Raw genomic sequence first — 18979 nt, forward strand, 5'->3', positions numbered from 1 at the left:
CAATTTGATTTCAATATGGCCCCGTAATTTGGTGAAGAATGTCTCTAAATAAATCTGTGCTGACAACAAGCAGTTCAACAGTACAGAATCTTCAGACTAGACTACAGAAATATGGGAAAGAAAGAAAGTAATAAATAAACGAATTTTATTTACTGTGTTCTTTGATGGCTCCCAAGCAGTATCTACCTTGCCCACATCTTGCATGTCTTGGAGCTGGCGAAGCTGTGACAAAGTATGATGCCTCAGGGCTTCATGTAGGGGAGTATCCCCATCTTTATCCTGAATATCCAGTTTAGCACCTGCACGGACTAAGAGCTGAAAGAGAAAGAATCTTATTTAGATAACACAAGGAAAACTACCAATATTATTTTAAGGAAAAAAATGCAATGGAAAAATCAGTTCTTTTAACTACCCTAAAAGGCCTGAAAATGATAAAGAAATTCTGATTATTTACCTTACAGCAATTGATCAAGTCATGTTGTCCCTATGTGTATTTCACTTGAGGTGCAAACACACTCCATGCACCTGAGTACGGAAGACTTTACATTAGTAGTGTCTGATGGTCTGTGCTGGTGCCCTCTACCTCTGAACTGAGGGCACAAGGGCAGCAAGGACCAACCGCCTCTCTAGTTCCTTCTCTACGACAAATCACTTTAGGAAAGAATCTGAAGTGGAGGGAAAGGAGGGTGGGTAATGGACGGATTACACATCTCAAACTCCAGTTACCATAAGATAAGTAACCAGAATTTCTCTATGTCATGGGCCCCAGGGTATACTCCACGTGAGGTGACTCTCAAGCAGTATTCATTGAAGAGGATGACACAGGACCCCTGCTGTATCACAACTGCAAGACTACTGTGACAAAGGATGTGTCTGCTGACGAAGCTTGTATCAGGGCACAACGTCTAGTAAAGGTACAAGAGAGGCCCATATTGCCACACTACAGATGCCCAGAAGGGGAACACCCAAAAGAGAATCTACTGAGGTAGCCTGGGCTCTCACTGTCAGTTTATAGCAAAAGCAAGCTGCAATCTGAAATCCACTTAGAATGTCTTTGTGAGGAGATTGCTTCCCATTTAATCTGTTTAATAAAGGAGATAAAAAGCTTCAGAGATTTCCTGAAGGGTTTGTCCTCTATATGAGGAGCATCCAAAGAATGAGACTTCCTGTCTTCTCCAGTTGCATGAAGTTTTGGGCAGAAACCAGGTAGGCTATGATCTGATTTAATGGAATTTAGAGTCTTTCTAATGAATACAGGGTGCAGCCTGAAAAAGTCTTCTCCTTACAGAAAACTGTGTAGAGTGGGTCTGCCATAAGGGCACCCAAGATCACTTACTCTTCTAGTGGACTGCAGTCACAAAGGCCATCTTTATAGACAGATGAAGAAAGGAGCAAGAGGCTAAAGATTCCAGTGGAAGATTCATGAGCACTGACAATATGAGATCAAGATCGTAAGTCAGCATAAGTTTCAGTACCCAAGGAGAGGTTCTGGCAAGGCCTTCTACTAGAGGATGGAAAACATTAAATCACTCCCAAGTGCATTCGCAGCAAGCTGTGAGACAGACCCCAGTCATTTTAAAGAGGAGATAGCACAGAATGATAGGAATCTGTGAGCCCTTTGGAAATATCAGATGATGTGGGGACCAGATAAAATTTTATTCCATTTTGCAGCATAACACTTTCTTGTAGAGACTTTCTGCTATTATTGATGATGGACTGTACACCTCTGAACATGACCTCTCTAAGCTTGCTGTTCATCCAAATACTGGGCTTTTAGATTGAGGCATGCTAGGATTGGGATGGGAGCTATTTCTTTTGTCCTGAGTCAGAAGGTCCAGACACAAATGGATTCATATGCACAGATATGAAGCTATCTGAAAGGATGCCGGTGAAACAAAACTGCCTCAGCAAACAGGGTGCCACTTGGCCCATCAATGATTTACCCTGCTTGATTTTTCTCAGAAATCAAAGCAAGAGAGAAATGGGTGAGGAAATCATACATGAGCAGCTCTGAACACTGCACTAGGAAAAATGTTCCCCCTGGAGTTATGCCCCAGAACTGCTCACAACCAGTAGGCTGGGTATTTCTTGTTCTCTTGGGACACAAAGAGGTCCCATGATGGGAATCCCCACCGACAGACAATGCTCTGTACAACTGAGTCATGAAGTTTACGCTTGTGGTCTCTGTGGAAGTGCCAACTGAGGCTGTCCACAAAAGTGTGTATTATTTATGATAGGTGCACTGCCAAAAATGGTGATCTGGAGTCAGCTGCCCCTATTCCAGAGCTTGATCACTTCTATGCAAAGAGGAGTGGACCTTGCTTCTCCCTGTATGTTATATAATATACTGTAGTCATACTGTCCAACATGATCTGAATGTATAGGGCATGGATGAAGGGCAGGAACCTTTTGCAGGCTTTGTGTAGTGCTTGCAATTTGAGGAGACTGATGTGAAGCTTAGATTCTTACTGGGACCAAGCGTCTTGAGCCACAGTTTGTCCAGATGCATTCTCAATTCAGTAGGGAGGCATCCATAATTAGCTTCTTTGTGGTTGGAATGGGGTACAAAGGGAACCGCTATCCATACAGTTTCTCTGTCTTCCTACCAGGTGAAGGATGTCAGAACACTGGGAAATTGAGCAGACACAGCTTGGGCAACAGAGTCTCAGAGAGTAAACTGTCCATAAGCATGCCTGAAAACACCAAAAGATGGAGCCCTGAAAATTATTCTCCCATTTTTGAAAGGAAAAGGCAATGCCCTAGTGTGCCAATTGCCACAGCATCACTTTGCTTTCCATTCCAAACAAACTGTTCATGCTGGTTCTTCTTGAGCATGTTAAGTCTGGTATAAGGAATCTACACCACCTACAGCAAGCTGCGTTTATGCCCGGCCAATCATCCACAGAACAGATTTTTACCATTAGACAAACTGTTGAAAAAGCCTAAGAATTTTGGCCCAGGAAAGAGAAGGTATGCATATAGCCTTTATTGACTGAAAAGCTGCCTGACTGACTGTTGATCATTGCTCCCTTGGGCTCTGCCTGCAAGCTGCTGGTGCGCCTAGCTAGCTCCTCAACCTTCTCATAGAGATGTACCATGAAAGTGAGATCTGTGTTCACTGAGATGTCCAACTGGTTTGAGTACAACAACAACATCCATCAAGGGTGCATGGCTGTACCGATCTGTTCAACACAGTTATTGACCAAATGAGGGTCACTAGCTGCATATCAGAGTTGATATTGCATGACTTCTGCATAACAGACCTGGAATACACAGATGATTCAGCTATATTTACATCTCCACAAACTAATCTCTTCAATGCCCTGAATATATTTATAGAAGACGCAAGTAGGCTTGGTCTACTTGGAAGACGACTGAACTGACAAAAGTGGCTGATGGACTTCTTGTCCATTGATTATTATGGGTAGGGGTAGAAGTTGATTTCATTGAGTATCTTAGCTCTGTTATCACCAAGGGAGGTTGCCTTGCTGACATGAAATATCAAATCAGCAAGCCTGTGGATGTTATGCAGACTCTTTGGAAGCCTCCATGGCGTCAATGCCACATATCAACGTCACATATCAACTCAGACTAAGATCGCATCTATCAAGCAGCAGTGGCTTCTGTCCTTTTATAAAGCTCTGAAATCCAGGCCACCACAAACACAAAAATGTGCCAGCTAGATGCTTTCAACATGAAACAGCAATGGCGCATGGTGATTTCATTATGTTACACAAAACGATGTCAGGTGTTGGACCAACCACCCTCCAGCGTCTTCCCAAGTGACTCAAAGCTGGCTCAGGTGGCTTGGCCAGAGTCTATATCCGTGCCAGCTTGATATGTTTGATCCAACAAAAGCTGGATGGACAAGACCTCACAGGCTACCTCATACACACTGGAGTGATGTCATGGCTTCCAACCTCATCCACATTATAGTTTTAATATAGAGCAGGCTACAACATTGGCAGGAGACCAGGCTCTCTGGACACGGATGATCCAAAGCATTCTACGCTCCATGAGTGGGAAAATTAATGAATGGTATCATATAGTTACAGGAGGCCAAATGGCCTAAGAGGGGAAGGCAGCATCAGCATCACTGTCATCTGAGAGCTGAGTCGAAGCTGGATGATGAGGTCCCTCACAGCTTGGAATCTGTCCTGGTCTAACTATGCTCTGGCTGTAATCAAATCCAAAGTTGCTTCAATAGTCTATAGTTTGTGTAGCAACTAAAAGGGACTTTTCTTGTTTTACCTGGAGCCCTGAGGATTGAAAGAGGCTGAGAAATGATAGGGTTGTTGATCATATATCTCAGCATGATCAACTTGTAACCAGCCAATCATCAAGGTAGGGAAATACTGGCAATGCAGGTAAGCTGTCACCACCGATAGCACCTTCTTGAAAACTCTAGGGCCTGTCAAAAACGGAAAGGAAGAACTCTGCACTGGTAATGGTCTAGGCCCATTGTAAATCTCCTGTGTGCTGGGTGAATGTCTATCTGAAAATAGGAGTCCTTCAATCAAGAGCTGCAATCCAGTCACCTTTGCTCTGAGCGGGGATTATAGAGATGATCATTCTGAACCTTGAACAGCAAATGAACATACACACTTCAGTCTCTAGAATGCGGTCTCCGATCCTTTTGGGGATGAGGAAATACCTTGAATAAAAAACCTTCCCCCTATGCTGAGGAGGCACTGGAGCTCTAGAGTTCCTAGCTGAAACAGGGAGTCTACCTCCTGTCTGAGCATCCTCTCTTGAGACGAGTTCATGAAGAGGGATGAGAGGAAGGGGGTTTTTATGGTAGGAATAGACAGAAATTCTACTGTATAGCTGATGACAATGATTTCTAGGACTTGTCACCAGGGAGAAACAGGCCAGACAGTCACTGAATTGAGTGTGGATGCTGGGTGATATGGGAACTTTGTTTGTAGCTCTTGAGGGTCCCATCAACAGGGTTCCGTGGCTGAAGACTGGGGAGAGAACAATGGAAGGATCTTCTCTCAGCTGCACTGCCCACTCTGGCACTTACTGGGAGGCTTGTAAGGTTTTGGTGGTAAAAAGGCAGAGGACCAGGGTACTGTTTAAATGGTGGTGATTTGGAGTATTTTCTCTGCAGTGCTGTCACGTGTATACCCAAGGAGCAAAGGGTTGCATGAGAATCCTTAAGGACATGCAGTGACTTATCCGTTTTGTCACTGAGCAGACCGTCACTCTTTAAGAGAAATGCTCTGCCATAGCTTGAATTTCCTTGGAAAACCCCAAGGACTGGACCCATGAAGTCTGAAGTAGTGTCCACTGCAACTACTGAACCTGTAAGAGTGAGAGGGTGCCCAAGATACTCTGGAACCTTTTTCAGGGCTAATCTTGCACTACAATACGGCCAGTGTAGCCAATGTCTTTGTTTCAAGCTCACCAGAGAAGTGCAAGTTCTCAGAATTCCACAGGGGGAGCCAATGGTACCGGATGCCTAGTAATGCCTCAAATGGCCAACAGTACTGGAGAATGACAGCCCAATGATGTGGGTACATCCCTAGTGATTACCAGTTCTGAGTGTATTGGTGAATCCAGGTCAGAATACACAGCCATGTCATCGAAGATATGATATCCTGATGATGGGGAGTGGTAGGGAAGGTAGAGCCACTGTGCAATCACTAACCAAGACCACCCAAGCAGGCCATGCAGCACTTGAAGGCGAGATCTAGGGCATGCTAAGTATTCCAAATGGTGGAGCTATTTTTATAGAAAAAGAAATCAGAGCAGGAATGCTAGTAAAGCTACAGACAATGAAGAGGTTCCTTCTCGTACCGTGGGCAATACCAAGGAACTGGACAGGTGATTGATCAGTGCCACCCATTATGATCTCAATTCAGAGGACAGGGAAGCAGGGGGCACAGGCATGAGCCAATGGATAATGCTGATGAAAAAATCTCCCAGGCTCAGGCTATATCTATGCTACAAACTACAGATGTGATTCACAGATCGCGTACACATGCTAGCTTGATGGGAACTAATGCGAGAATGTGTATGTGAACTGGGAATCACACCTCTAGTTTGTAGTGTAGATGTAGCCTCACACACATGGAGTGCACGTGTGCCTCGAGTGGAATATGCATAAGGACAATCACTTGGAGGACTTTATTTTACTGTAATTTAAATAGAGTATTCACATTTCATTCTGTATTTTCCAGGCTTTGTACTCCAATTCCAATTAGGATTTTAGTTATATTCAATTGCTCTCTGTTTTATTTCAGCACAAACTTAATTTCAGATTGTATTTTGATGGGGAGCTGGGATAAAAACCATGCCAGAAGAACCACACCATGCTTTTTAAGACTTGAGAGATATCCTACAAGTAAACAGTGCAATACTACAGAAGCAATATATCAGAAATAAAGGAAGGCTAACAAGGTGAATCTCTAAACGGTTTCCATAAAATTGTTCAGAATTATTACCTTTTTACATGATATGTATCTTTACACCATATGAAAGTTATGATGGCCTCAAAATCAACAGAGCAATTAAACATGTGCATACATCTATCCTTATTCAACAAAGCACTTAAGCACCTGCTTAAAGTTAAGAATATGCTTAAACCCCATTGAAGGCAGTGAGATTTAAGTATCTTCTTTAAGTTAAAGAGATGCTTAAGTGTTTTGCTGAACAGAAATGGACTGCTGAATCAGCCCCCTCTATGACTAAGGAGTACAATTATATCCCACACTGAGGCTTGAAAAGCCCACTTGCAACTAGCAAGTGGAAAGTTTCCTTAGTGAGCATGTAGCCTAAAGCCATCACTCTACACAGAACGTAAGGTTTCATTTAAGTTTTTTTCTTTATAACAGTTTTCTAGTGAAGTCATAAGCATACATGTGATACTTATCAGTCTAACACACATTTCCAAAGTAAATCCAAATAGAGTCAAACTCTAAGAAAAGAAATGATAAAAATAACAAAGATATCCCATATCATTAGCAACTTATACTGGCATTGTACATTATAAAACAACCAACTGCTGAAGAACTGAAAAATTCACCATTATATCTCCTGACAATACTTACAAATTCTTTACTCTTAAAGAAATTAAGTTGCTAGCCAATATGCTTGTCAAGATAACTGTCAAACATGAGTTGATGCAGCACTACTTTCCCTAGTCCACAGATGGATCGCAATAGCAGTGTGAAAAACAAGCTGGTCAGTTTCATTGCTGCTATTCAAAAAAAAACTGTTAGCAGTTAAAATGTCAAAATATTAACTTCAGACTTCTAAGAATTGACAAAAACCATGAGTAGCAGCAGAGGCAAAAAGATCCCAGAAAGCAAGGATATGAGGAGGAGCAAGAGGAACAGCCCTGCCCTCCAGCAGCCACGATACTCTTTGAGAGGAGTATGGTAGCAGACAATCCCCCACCACAACACGCAAGAGCCAAAAGGGTCTAGAGTAGGGGTGGCCAACCTGTGGCTCCAGAGCCACATGCGGCTCTTCAGAAGTTAATATGTGGCTCCTTGTATAGGCATCAACTCCAGGGCTGGAGCTACAGGCACCAACTTTCCCATGTGCTAGGGGGTGCTCACTGCTCAACTCCTGGCTCTGCTGCAGGCCCTGTCCCCATTCCACCCCTTCCCGCACACTCCCCTGAGCCTGCCGTGCCCTCACTCCTCCCCCTCTGAGCCTTTGCATGCCACGAAACAGTTGATTGGGAGGGGGAGGCACTGATCTACGGGGCTGCCAGTGGGCAGGAGGTGCTGGGATCAGAGGTGGAGGAACTGATGGGGGGTTGACGACATATTACTGTGGCTCTTTGGCAATGTACATTGGTAAATTCTGGCTCCTTCTCAGGCTCAGATTGGTCACCCCTGGTCTAAAGGAAACAAGACACCAGACAAATAAAGCTCCTTTCTCCCTTCCAGACCCCGGAGCAATTTGGGACTTAAATTTCTTCAGGGCCTAATAGCCAGAAAATGATATACAAGACTGCCCTTCCTATCCCCAAAGCAAGGTCCAGGGACAGCAGCCAGGTAAAAAGCCCTAGCACCCCTTTACTCAGCAAATGGTGTTAGACAGGCTTCTCAATGGGTTACCTCTGGATCTCACAAGTGGGCCCCATTCCTCCTTTTCTTGTATTCCTTCCTAGTAGCCAGTGACCGGTATGTTTTTCTCAAGCTATTGTTCCCACATGAGGGGGACAACCTGCAAGTTCCACTTGCAGAAGTTTCTTTTTAGTAACTGTTGTGTTCTGCTCTCCTTCCTTGAAGGACGGGTAGAAGTAAGCCCTCTATGACACCAAACATGCTGAAAACTGCATGGATCTCAGGGCAACCATGGAAACCCAAATCTCTGCACAACAGCCTGAGCTACCCTTTCCCATGACAACAGGGCTCTTAAAAGAACCATACTACCCTTAACTTCTACTTCATAGATGCATAAGGCTACAACTTTGGAAGGAACCCAATAGGAATTAATAATTTTGATTCATGGGAGCCAATATATTCTTTGCATGGCTGTGTAAGTTATTTTAGGATTTTTAGTTAATCCAGCTTTGAGGTGAGGATGCTCTGCTAGGGTTCCATTTCAACATTCTTGGACATAAGCACTCCAATCTGATACACCACATACTACTAGTTCTTCAACATGCCTATTCTCCTGCTCATCTTTTAGATTAGCATTGTGCCCACAAAGTATCATGCCAGCTCTAAAAGGGCACAGAGGCTCACCAAATATAAATTTAGAATAGCCTGAAGAATGCAAGTGACATTGATTCTATGAAAAATATTCTTCTCGTGGCAAGAACTTCCAGATATAGGGCCATATCATATGCTTCACTGCAATGGGATCACATCTGTCAACACTTATGGGTAAGAAAAACCATTTTCTAATCATGATAAATACAAGTACAAGCAAGACAGACAATATTTACCACTCATCACAAGATATTTTTAAGAAAAAAAAAGAAAAAAGAAAGCTAGTTAGGTAGGTTAGGTTATACGAATAATGGAGAAGCTCACATGCATCAAGTGTTCTCTGCATTGCCTGTGTCCATCTTACTGATGTACTATGGATTTTTAGGGTCCAAAAAATGGTGTCCAGATATCACATTTATATAGGTTATCTACTCAATCATCAGTTTGGTCCAGCAGATGATCTGCCTAACTAAAATTTCCACTGCAGTTTCAACAAAAAAGTATTCTTCCTACCTGTCCTAAATTAGTATTGCATTTCTCCCTGGAAGTGACAGCATTTCAGTAAAGTGTGAAAAGTACTATATAAAATTGAAGTAAATACCCTATATGCTAAATATCAACGTTTTAACTGGATTGTAATAACAACGGAAGCTCTGCATCATTCACCCTTGGGAATGATGAAGTTTTCCTAAACGGGTGCCATCAACTCAACTTTCATTTCAACAAGCAGTTTTGGGCACACATGATTTAAAAGGTAATCTTCCAAATATGACCTGAGTCTGAATAGACGCAGTATTGTTTTATTAAATCAGAACAGTTGGAAATAGCTCCAGCGCCTCTGTTGCTGCTCATGGCTTTGCCCAGGTGCAGAGTGAAAACTGCACCTATTCAGAAGACTAAACAGCTGTGAAATTGACAAGAATCAGGTCACAGCCTTGGGGAGAAGTGGCAATACAGGTATTTTTCATCCTGGTCAGCTTTCTAGCCTAGTAGGTGTTGGGTAAATTTTCATAATCCTGGTTATTGCTACCCTATTTTGGTAATCATGAATATTACTGTTTACTGCCAAGTCCTGATTTTCAAATTAGGCCTCTGGTTATAATTGTGTTTGCACTGCATTATCAGAAAAAAGCATTTACAAATGGCAAGCACAAAATGGTAGATATCTACAACACACACAAAATTGTGCCCCAAAAGGATGTTCAATATGAAAAAAAGTAAAACTTTAACTTATTTCTTTGGCTATTAGGAGACAAACTTTTATCATGAGTGTTAACCTGAATAATTTCACTATCCATCTATTGGCTCCGTGAAGTCTGAACAAGTTGTGTCAATAAGTATTCCAGTCTTTTTTGTTTTAGTTTTATCTAGCAAAGAAATGCTATTTGTGAAAAATCACAGATTGGAAATCTGACATCTGTAGTAGTTTCTCCTTCTCAGCCTTCATCTCTCTCATTCTCCCTTTCCCTCCCCAATTCTTGCCACATTGTGGGTTTGTATCCTCCGCAAACTGCAGACTACGAGTTCCTGCAGAGGACATAACCACAAAACTTAAGGTCTCAAAGTGACATTCCACTTAGCAGAGGCTACTGTTTAAGAGGTCAGAGACACAAACTTAACACCTTATATATAAAGCTAATGTTAAACATACTTAGTTACTTTTAATTTTAAATGGCTTTACAAAAATCATTTGCAATGTATATACTAGTAGTGCCAAGAGACCACAGTATGGACTGGACTCCCACTGTGAAAGGTATTATATAAAAACACATAAGCCCTGCCCTGAGGGGGCTAGCATCTAAGACAACCAGAGACATATGAAGATATGGGGAGGAGGAAGGATGTGACAAATGAGATGGTAGTGGCCTGATGGATTTGAAGCAGGTAGTGTGTGTTTAAGGAACAGAATGGAAGAAAACACTGAGGCTGTTGTGGAAGAGGGATGAAGAGACCTCTTTGAACAGTAAGATTATCCAATTAACTCAAAGGGTAGCAAACAGCATGATAGAGAAAACGTGCGTGTTCATTAATATAAAATTATTTAATTAATAAGTTGGCAGTAATAATCTGTGAACTAGCTCAAGAAGAGTGTTTCGGGGGGGGGGAAGTGAAGGGGTTGTCAGCGTACATACATGGAACATGAAAGTAAAAATGGTTATGGAAGAAGTAAACAAATGGCATCTCTAGCAGAGCAGGAGTGGAGGGAACACAACCACCACCAAGGGTGAATACGTACACTGAGGAAAAATTACATAAGGCCCTGAAGGCCATCATAGTAAGCTTGAACTTGATGCAGTGAAAAAGGGGAGTCACTGGGATTTTGAAAGAGAAGGCGGTGAAAAAAAAACCTGTTAGAAGGTATTTTTAGCAACTGCATTTTGAGTGAACTGGAGAAAGATGATGCAAATGTCAGAGAAGCCAAAGAAATGGCAGTTACCATAATGAAGGTGGGAGATAAAGACACGGATGAAAGAGTTTCAGCTGTGTGGACAGAAAGAAGAGTCTGGATCTGTTACGCTAGTTATGTAAAGAAATTAATGCTTTTCTGCATCCAAGCATGCGCTTCTAAACCTTAAGTGGTAGACAAATATATGATTGATAGTAAATGTATCTTTCAACCTTGCTGCCTCATAAAACATGTTTCTTGATTGGTTGATACTAGAAATTATTTCTTGTATAGAAAGCCCAATGAAAGTAAGATACAATTAAAGCATCTGTCACCATAAAAGCATAAGTAGATGGGGTATTTCCTTTGTCACTAAGTATGCCCAGAAGGTTTAAATAAAGTTGATCTAACTTCAGGAAACATCTTAATTAATCTTAAAGGCTAAAACAAGTGGTTATATTAGTATAAATAAGGTTCTTGAATCCCACCTTCTGTTAATGACTAAAGTCACATTGAACAGAATAAAGCTAACCCACGTGGTAAATTACAGGTATCTTACCCTAACTATTTGTGTGTGCTGTCGTTCAACGGCAAGGTGCAATGCAGTCTGCTGGTTTACATTCTGGATATCCAGGTTAGCATTGCCCTGAAAAAAAGATGTTAAGAATGTCAGATTTCAACAGTAAATCTAGAAGTAAGGTAGCTAATTAGAGCAAATAATAAGATTCTGAATGTGATACCTCCTTGATTTGGGAGATTAGAAAAAATTACCAGGGTCAAATTTTCTAGTGCACTAAGCTCCCATCTAGGCACTGATATGAAGTAGCTAGCTTTCAGAGGTGTTTAGCACCCAACAGTAACTCCAGATGCCTAAATGGGAGATGCCCTTTTTTGAAAAATACGGTCTCAATTTTAAGAGAGCTTTTGAACTTTTGGAAATTTGTCCCTACATATTTAATTTATGGGTTTAAGTTAAGGAATGTAAAACCATTCTCTAAATTTGAAAACCAAGAACCTCATAATTATAAGTAGAATTAAGGGGAGAAGGTTGAAGGTTTCGATTAATAGCTTTTAAACTTTAACTGAAAAAAACTATAATTAGTGAATCCTTAAATTATAAATAAATGATTCATCCTCAATCACCTCATTTAATAGGCTCAACATTTTTAACCCTACAATTGTACATTCAGGGTGCTGTTGAACTGCCTGCTGGATTGTCCAATTGGACTGTGAAAGAGGGAAGAGAAAACATTGATGATCATTGTTAAATTAATTATAATGATTTTTTAAATTACTCACTGCACAATTTCCAAGTTGTTGACTCTAAAGGGTTAAATTTGTTCAGAAAAGTACTGGAGCAATTTCATGTTTCTGCACCTCTTACAACTAAGCCAATATAATAATGATCCAAAGGGCAAACTTGGCACATAGCGAAGGGAATGCAGCCCAATGCTATCTCAGCTGCTTTGGCAAGGCATCTGCTTCAATAAGGTTAATCAGACATGTGACATATTTCAATCCTCCTGAGAGGAAAGCCTTACCTGATGCACCAAGAGTTCAGCCACTTCCACGTGATTATTGAGTGCTGCCAAATGTAAGGCAGTATAGCCGTCATCCTTCTTCTCATCCACAATCCATGGCCGTGGTAGCTTGGACAGCAATACACGCATTGCACTGAAATAATTATAGAAGGGTGTTACAGGAACATGGGCAGAAACATCTGTTGAATAATAACTGGACTACAATACAGAATCACAAATATATTATTCGTATATCAGAACTATGAACAAGTCACTAAGTTCAATTAGCAAATTTTAGAAGCGTATAAAAAAAAGAATACTGAAGAGCTTTAAACATAAAAATCCCAAATTAAGCTGCTTGACTTAAAAGGCAAACCCCTATAGCAAGAAAATGTATTGTGTAAAACATCTGAAATGGAGCCAGCTTAATTTTTCTTCTGAAAGATCTAAGAGCAATTGCAATTACATGAAGCTAAAATACTTACTATTTTCTTTTATAGACATACATAAACCTTCCCCTTTCCAAAAATTTAATGTAATTCTATTTGAAAATATCAATATCTTCTTTCATTTAATTACAAATAAGTGAGTTTCACTGCATTATGCCACTTTAAAATTTCAGATTTTAAGACCTGACTAGGCTCATTATGACTCAGAAGGGAACGATGACAGCCTCTCACTGAGAAAGATCCTAAGTACTGAGGTAAAATGGGGAATAATCCAGACAAATAAACAACTGAAATTGTAGGCTGAGTATTAATGCAATATACGTATCGTCATAATAATCAGGATCAGCGGTCGAACTACCTCAATATGCTATCTTCCACTAGCCAGTACTAAATGTGTGAGAAGGTTGTGAAGAAGCTCGTGATAGTTTAATGAGGTTTTGATAACATTTTCAAGTTGTGAGAATATAGCAGTTGCCTTTTTAAAGTAGTTTCTATTTGACACTATTTGTGACTAGACTCCAGGCAATTCTTCAAAGTAAACCCCACCTGTATCATACATGAATACCATTACTGGATTGACTAGCTTTTGAAACATACTAGATATGTACTTTTGAAACTATACACAGATATCACATTGAACTCAGAAGGCTCATACTTGAAGCTGACATTTTTTACTGTGATTATTCTAACCCTAATAATAGGATTTTAAACTAACATAACTGTGTTAATTATAGTAATGTTATTCCATAACAAGTGTTTTTAGAGCCAATGTATCTAGAAGTGATGACACTGAAACTGAAGCTGCATTGCTGGGGGGAGGGAACAATTCACCAGTATAGAATATCATTTGTTCTCTCTATCAAATTTCTGTCCCATGTCAACCTCTTATAGAATCATAGAATTGTAAGACTGGAAGGGACCTTGAGATCATCTAGTCCAGTCCCCTGCACTCATGGCAGGACTAAGTATTGTCTATCTAGGCCATCCCTGACAGGTCTAACCTGCCCTTAAAAATCTCCAATGATGGAGATTCCACAACATCCAGAGGCAATTTATTCCAGTGCTTAACCACCCTGACAGTTAGGAAGTTTTTCCTAATGTCCAACCTAAACTGCCCTTGCTGCAATTTAAGCCCATTGCTTCTTTTCCTACCCTCAGAGGTTAAGGAGAATAATTTTTCTTCCTCCTCCTTGCAACCACCTTTTATGTACTTGAAAACTGTTATCGTATCCTTGTTATTATGGTTAGAACAGACATTCATGCTGCTCACATACCACCCGGTCTGCTCCACTCCACCAGATTGACATTGCATATCTTTCCCCTCTTAACACGCAGGATTCAGTAGTAGCACAACGTGATGCAGCCAAATGTCAACACTTTTCGCTGACTCGTTCTTTAAAATAAAGGTAGTGAGTAAAACTAATCTTGATTTTAATTTTTTATTTTTAAAGTTAGCTGTGTTGGGCTCCACCTAAAAAGAAACCCCACCCCTCTTTTTAGGAATAAACATCAATCTCTACTGATGTTTGCTTACTGTGTCCTCGCCAGATAGATTGGATTAGCAGAAGACCCAAGATCTGAGTTTGGGAGCTGGATGGGATGCACACTTACTTCTCCCTCCCTCTAGCGTGGGCTAGCCAAAGAGGTGTTTGTGTGGGAGAATCACTCCTGCCCCCAAAATAGGGTGGGGAGACTATTCTAGAAGGCCAAGTAGAATTAGGGAAGCTCTGCTGCCTGGGAATTCAGAGCCAGAAGCAATGAAGCCAAATAAGTTAATGAGCTCCCTCACTCTTCTCCCTGTATGGCTACGTAGCCTGCAGCATTAGCCTCAATTCTGCTTCCACTTCTCTCTTTACCCAGGCCCAGGGAATTCATCATCCTCTACCTGAAGCAAGAAATTGGGGAGGAAGGACCACTTGGATTCCTTATAGTGACAAATCAGAAACCTACAGAACAGATTAACTGTCGGTAGAATGGAGTATGTCAGTAGAACAGGCAAAACTTGCCACACTGGACTCACTTTGAGCTCCAAAGCAGCATTGTCCCTATTATTCACTTTACTGATTTAGTTCTAGGGTGCAGTAGGAATAAATTGCCCCATATCCTCTCGCTGTCTTGTCTTCGGGAATGGTATCTGGAGAACTGCCCCTGTAGACACCAAAGATCATCTAACAGCTATGGCTTCTAGAAGAAGCAGTAACTGCTAGAATCTTGTGTTCAGGCAGTCTCTGCTGACGTTGCCCCATTCCCTCCCACCTGTTGAGACTGTATGCATCTCGTATGCTGCATGCAAAGCAGACATTGGTTGCCACACTCTGAAATTCAAATAGCTTTCTTAACCATGCAAAATGGAGATCTAGGCTCTTCTAGATATTTCATATAATGGATCCTTCCACAATGAACCTCCTGGAATTTTGTATTTAAACAAACAGCACTCCTGTAAGGAATTCTAGCTGAGAGGCACAGTGGAAAGCAATGCTCAGACGCTTAACCACATCACATACTCATGGATTTACCTCAGGCAAAAAACAACAACAAACATAAGTTTCTTGATGAAACTGGAAAAATATCGGTACCAATGATACCAAACAATCTTTTTTTGGCTTGGTCGGGGCTCACTGTGGGGACCCCTGGCTCTCTTCTTAGAAGCCTTGCGAGGTGGCTCATGGTTGTCTTCCTAGACCGGGGCATGTCTTCACCGGCAACGTTAAAGCACTGCCATGGCTTGTGTAGTCGCAGCATAGCGCTGGAAGAGAGCCAACACACCTACAGTGGAGCATCCACAGGGACACTACTCAAAGAAGAATGTACGTTTCCTGTAGCATTTAACTACGTGTTTAAAGTCCATTTAAGTGGAGATGTCCATAGACATGAGAAATTTTAGTTGTCAACATTACACTTAAGACTAATAGATTACATTTTTCAGTCTGTCAATTTATGAGATATCAATTGTTGTGGGAACACTGGATTTGAGGGATGTGCCATTTTATTTATTCATACATAGAAATAGTGCCATTTTAAAAGAATACAAAATTAAAATAGGAACGTAGTGAGATACTCAACCATCTATTGTGGGAGGTTAAACCTGGCTAGGTTAAACCTGGATTTCATGTCAAAGATACACGCAATCCAGTGTTGTTGTAGCCGTGTTAGTCCCAGGATATTAGAGAAACTAGAAGAAGTAAGACAAGGTGGGTGGGACCTGAAGAAGAGCCCTATGTAAGCTCAAAAGCTTGCCTCTCTCACCAATAGAAGTTGGTCCAATACAAGATATTACCTCACCCATCTTGTATTTTGAAGATATGCGCAGTCAGCTAAAAAAATAAGCAAAAAGCAAAAATAAATTGATGAGCTACCTCTCCTGCTAAACACATACTAAGAGAAACCCAAGTAATTGCTATGTTAACCTGGTCCAGATACTGGTACTACTTACTAGCTCATGCTGAGCATTCTTTACAGTTTGGATGAACAATGGGCCCCACAAATACAATTTTAAAGAATTCTTATTTTTCCTCAATGTTCAGCTACACTCTAGTTCTAATTTTAACTGTTACACTATTTAACTACCAAAATAGAGTCACTGACAAAAAATGGGGGTTTTGACAAAATCGAGTTTTTCCACAAAAGTTAAAAATAAATGGCTCCACAGATTTTCATTTTTTTGATGAAAAAAGTTAAGGTTTTTTTTTTTTTTTAACTAGGAAGAAAACATTCTCGATCAGTTCTACTAAGAGCCGTATCTGATTTCCTGAGCCTTGGCAAACAAATACCCCGGAAGTAGATTTTTAATATGGGAATGTTAGTGTTCAACATTCAAGTCACAAGCTCATTTTCACAAATAGGAAGCAATGAAGGACTTCCTATCTCCCTGTGGCTCAATCATTTTTAGGGATTAGAAAAATGAAGGACTGCTGCAAACAGATCCAGATAAGCGATCACAGTTGGAGCACCAAATACAAATAGCTTGATCAGGCAAGAAGTCATTTTTTATTTAAGCTCCATACCTCACAAACCACCCAAGCACCACCTTTTCAGCTGCCAACTATGAACTCAGGCTGTTTGTATCCCTTCCCCTCCACTTGTCAGTCAGCTCAACACATCAACTCTTTACACAAGTGGCCAATAAGGAATGTCGCAGGGATTTTTTTTTTCCTCCATGACATTGAAATCCATCCATTTCAGAGTCCTCAGAACACTTGTTTTTTCAATTAGAGTTAACCACCACATTCATTTCAAGGGCAATGAAAAGAGTTTTCTTAGACTACTTCTAGAAAATGAGTTGTACATGAAGAATTCAACTTCAAGCAGGGAATTATACTTATAAGCACAATTCTGTATGAGAAAGCCTGGCTGAGGTGCAGGCAGGAGCAAATATTGGGACACAGCAGTGGACAAACATACATATAAATCTTTCCTTCACATTATATTTGACAGTAGTTTCACAATTATTTAGTTTAAGAAAAAACTAAGTCAGTTAAAATTTTTAAATAATCTTTAAGTGAATTAGGAAAAAATCCAATTATGCAATATTGTGGGTGAGGACTGAAGAATTCCAAAATCAGGAAATTCCAAGTTATAGTTCTCACAACTATAACTTGGTGAGAATAGTGCACTCAGCCCACAAATGAAATCAACTGTCACTTCACAAGACTCTGGCTACTGAGTAATGAGTAGCTCTGACTGGCTCAGAAGGGATTCTATTCCAGCCCTTTTTGTCCATTGGAATGGCAAATGTAAGGTGTGTGATCTGAGAGATTGAAGGGTGGTTGGATAAAAGCAGAAAAAAATTGAGGGGTACATTCTTAAACTTCAACAGGGGCACTGAGGAACCCTCAATACACCACTTTGGGAAAAGTAGGTGAAAACTTTGGAACAAAGTTATTATGCCTACAAGAAGTGAACGAACAATACATAAATGTTTTACATTTATTTTATTCATATAAAAAAGATTTTTAAATACACCATGCTGTGCATTAGCTGTTAAGTAACAATCTTACTGTTTCAGAGTAGCAGCCGTGTTAGTCTGTATTCGCAAAAAGAAAAGGAGTACTTGTGGCACCTTAGAGACTAACAAATTTATTAGAGCATAAGCTTTGAAGTGAGCTGTAGCTCACGAAAGCTTATGCTCTAATAAATTTGTCAATCTTACTGTTGTTACTCCTGTCACGCCTCCTTCAGCCCATCCCTACTGTTTTGTTGCCCCAAACCTCCAAAGTATCATATCTGAAGTTAGACTAAGCTCCTTGGTAACTATGTCTTACTATCTTGTGAACTGCCGAACACACTTGTGTGCTGTGAAATATATACTGAATAGGTTTCTATTGTGTAATGAAAATTATAGTATTCAAGGTTTATGATTAATAGCAGGCGAGATACTTCTACTTTGCTGCTCTTAGTGAACAACTTGCAAGTGCAGTTGTATCTCTAGATGGATTCCATCCCTGCAAGGACAGGTTGGAGGTTAACATCTCAGGATTTCTTTCAGCCAGCACTAAGCAGTTGGGTGAGAGGATGGAGTTAAGAAGGATGTATGACAAAACCCCTTGAATCTTGCAAATATTTCAGCCAAAATGGCAAATTCTATCGGATTTCCAGTGGTTCTATTACCTTTCCTAATCACAATTTAATGTAGCTCTCCTTGTCCCATAAGACCTGCTCTGGTTTCATAATGCAACTGTCTTTTCTTTATCATCATACTACTTTAGCTTGTCGGACTTTATACAGCTCCTACCAAAATTCTAACCAATAGCTGGTCACCATTCAGAACAGTATTAACTTGGACAGCCATGTGTTATACTGGAAGGCAACGTAATTTGATGAATAAGTCTTACTTTACTTTTACGCAACAGTTGTTTCAGCATTCAATTTTCAAAGTAGTAATGAAAACAGCCAACTTTTATTACTGCATTTACCAGGAACATTATCCTTACATATATAAAACCTTGTTTT

General features: G+C 40.6%; 1 protein-coding gene across 5 annotated transcripts in view; it reads right to left on the bottom strand.

The window, feature by feature from the left end:
- The window catches only part of MIB1 (MIB E3 ubiquitin protein ligase 1), a 102349-nt gene that overhangs the window by 31133 nt on the left and 52237 nt on the right, over positions 1-18979 (bottom strand). For all 5 annotated transcript variants that reach the window (XR_006278888.1, XR_006278887.1, XM_038389536.2 and 2 more), the window contains exons 13-15: positions 12603-12735; positions 11621-11707; positions 154-315 (exon numbers count right to left, since the gene is read on the bottom strand). Coding sequence is in view for 3 of the 5 variants with exons in the window: in XM_038389536.2 (XP_038245464.1) it covers positions 154-315; positions 11621-11707; positions 12603-12735 (382 nt within the window). In the remaining 2 variants the exon portion in view is untranslated. The remainder of the gene's footprint in view (positions 1-153; positions 316-11620; positions 11708-12602; positions 12736-18979) is intronic.

The sequence above is a fragment of the Dermochelys coriacea genome, chromosome 2 (assembly GCF_009764565.3).
Source record: "Dermochelys coriacea isolate rDerCor1 chromosome 2, rDerCor1.pri.v4, whole genome shotgun sequence".
Taxonomy (NCBI): Eukaryota; Metazoa; Chordata; order Testudines; family Dermochelyidae; genus Dermochelys; species Dermochelys coriacea.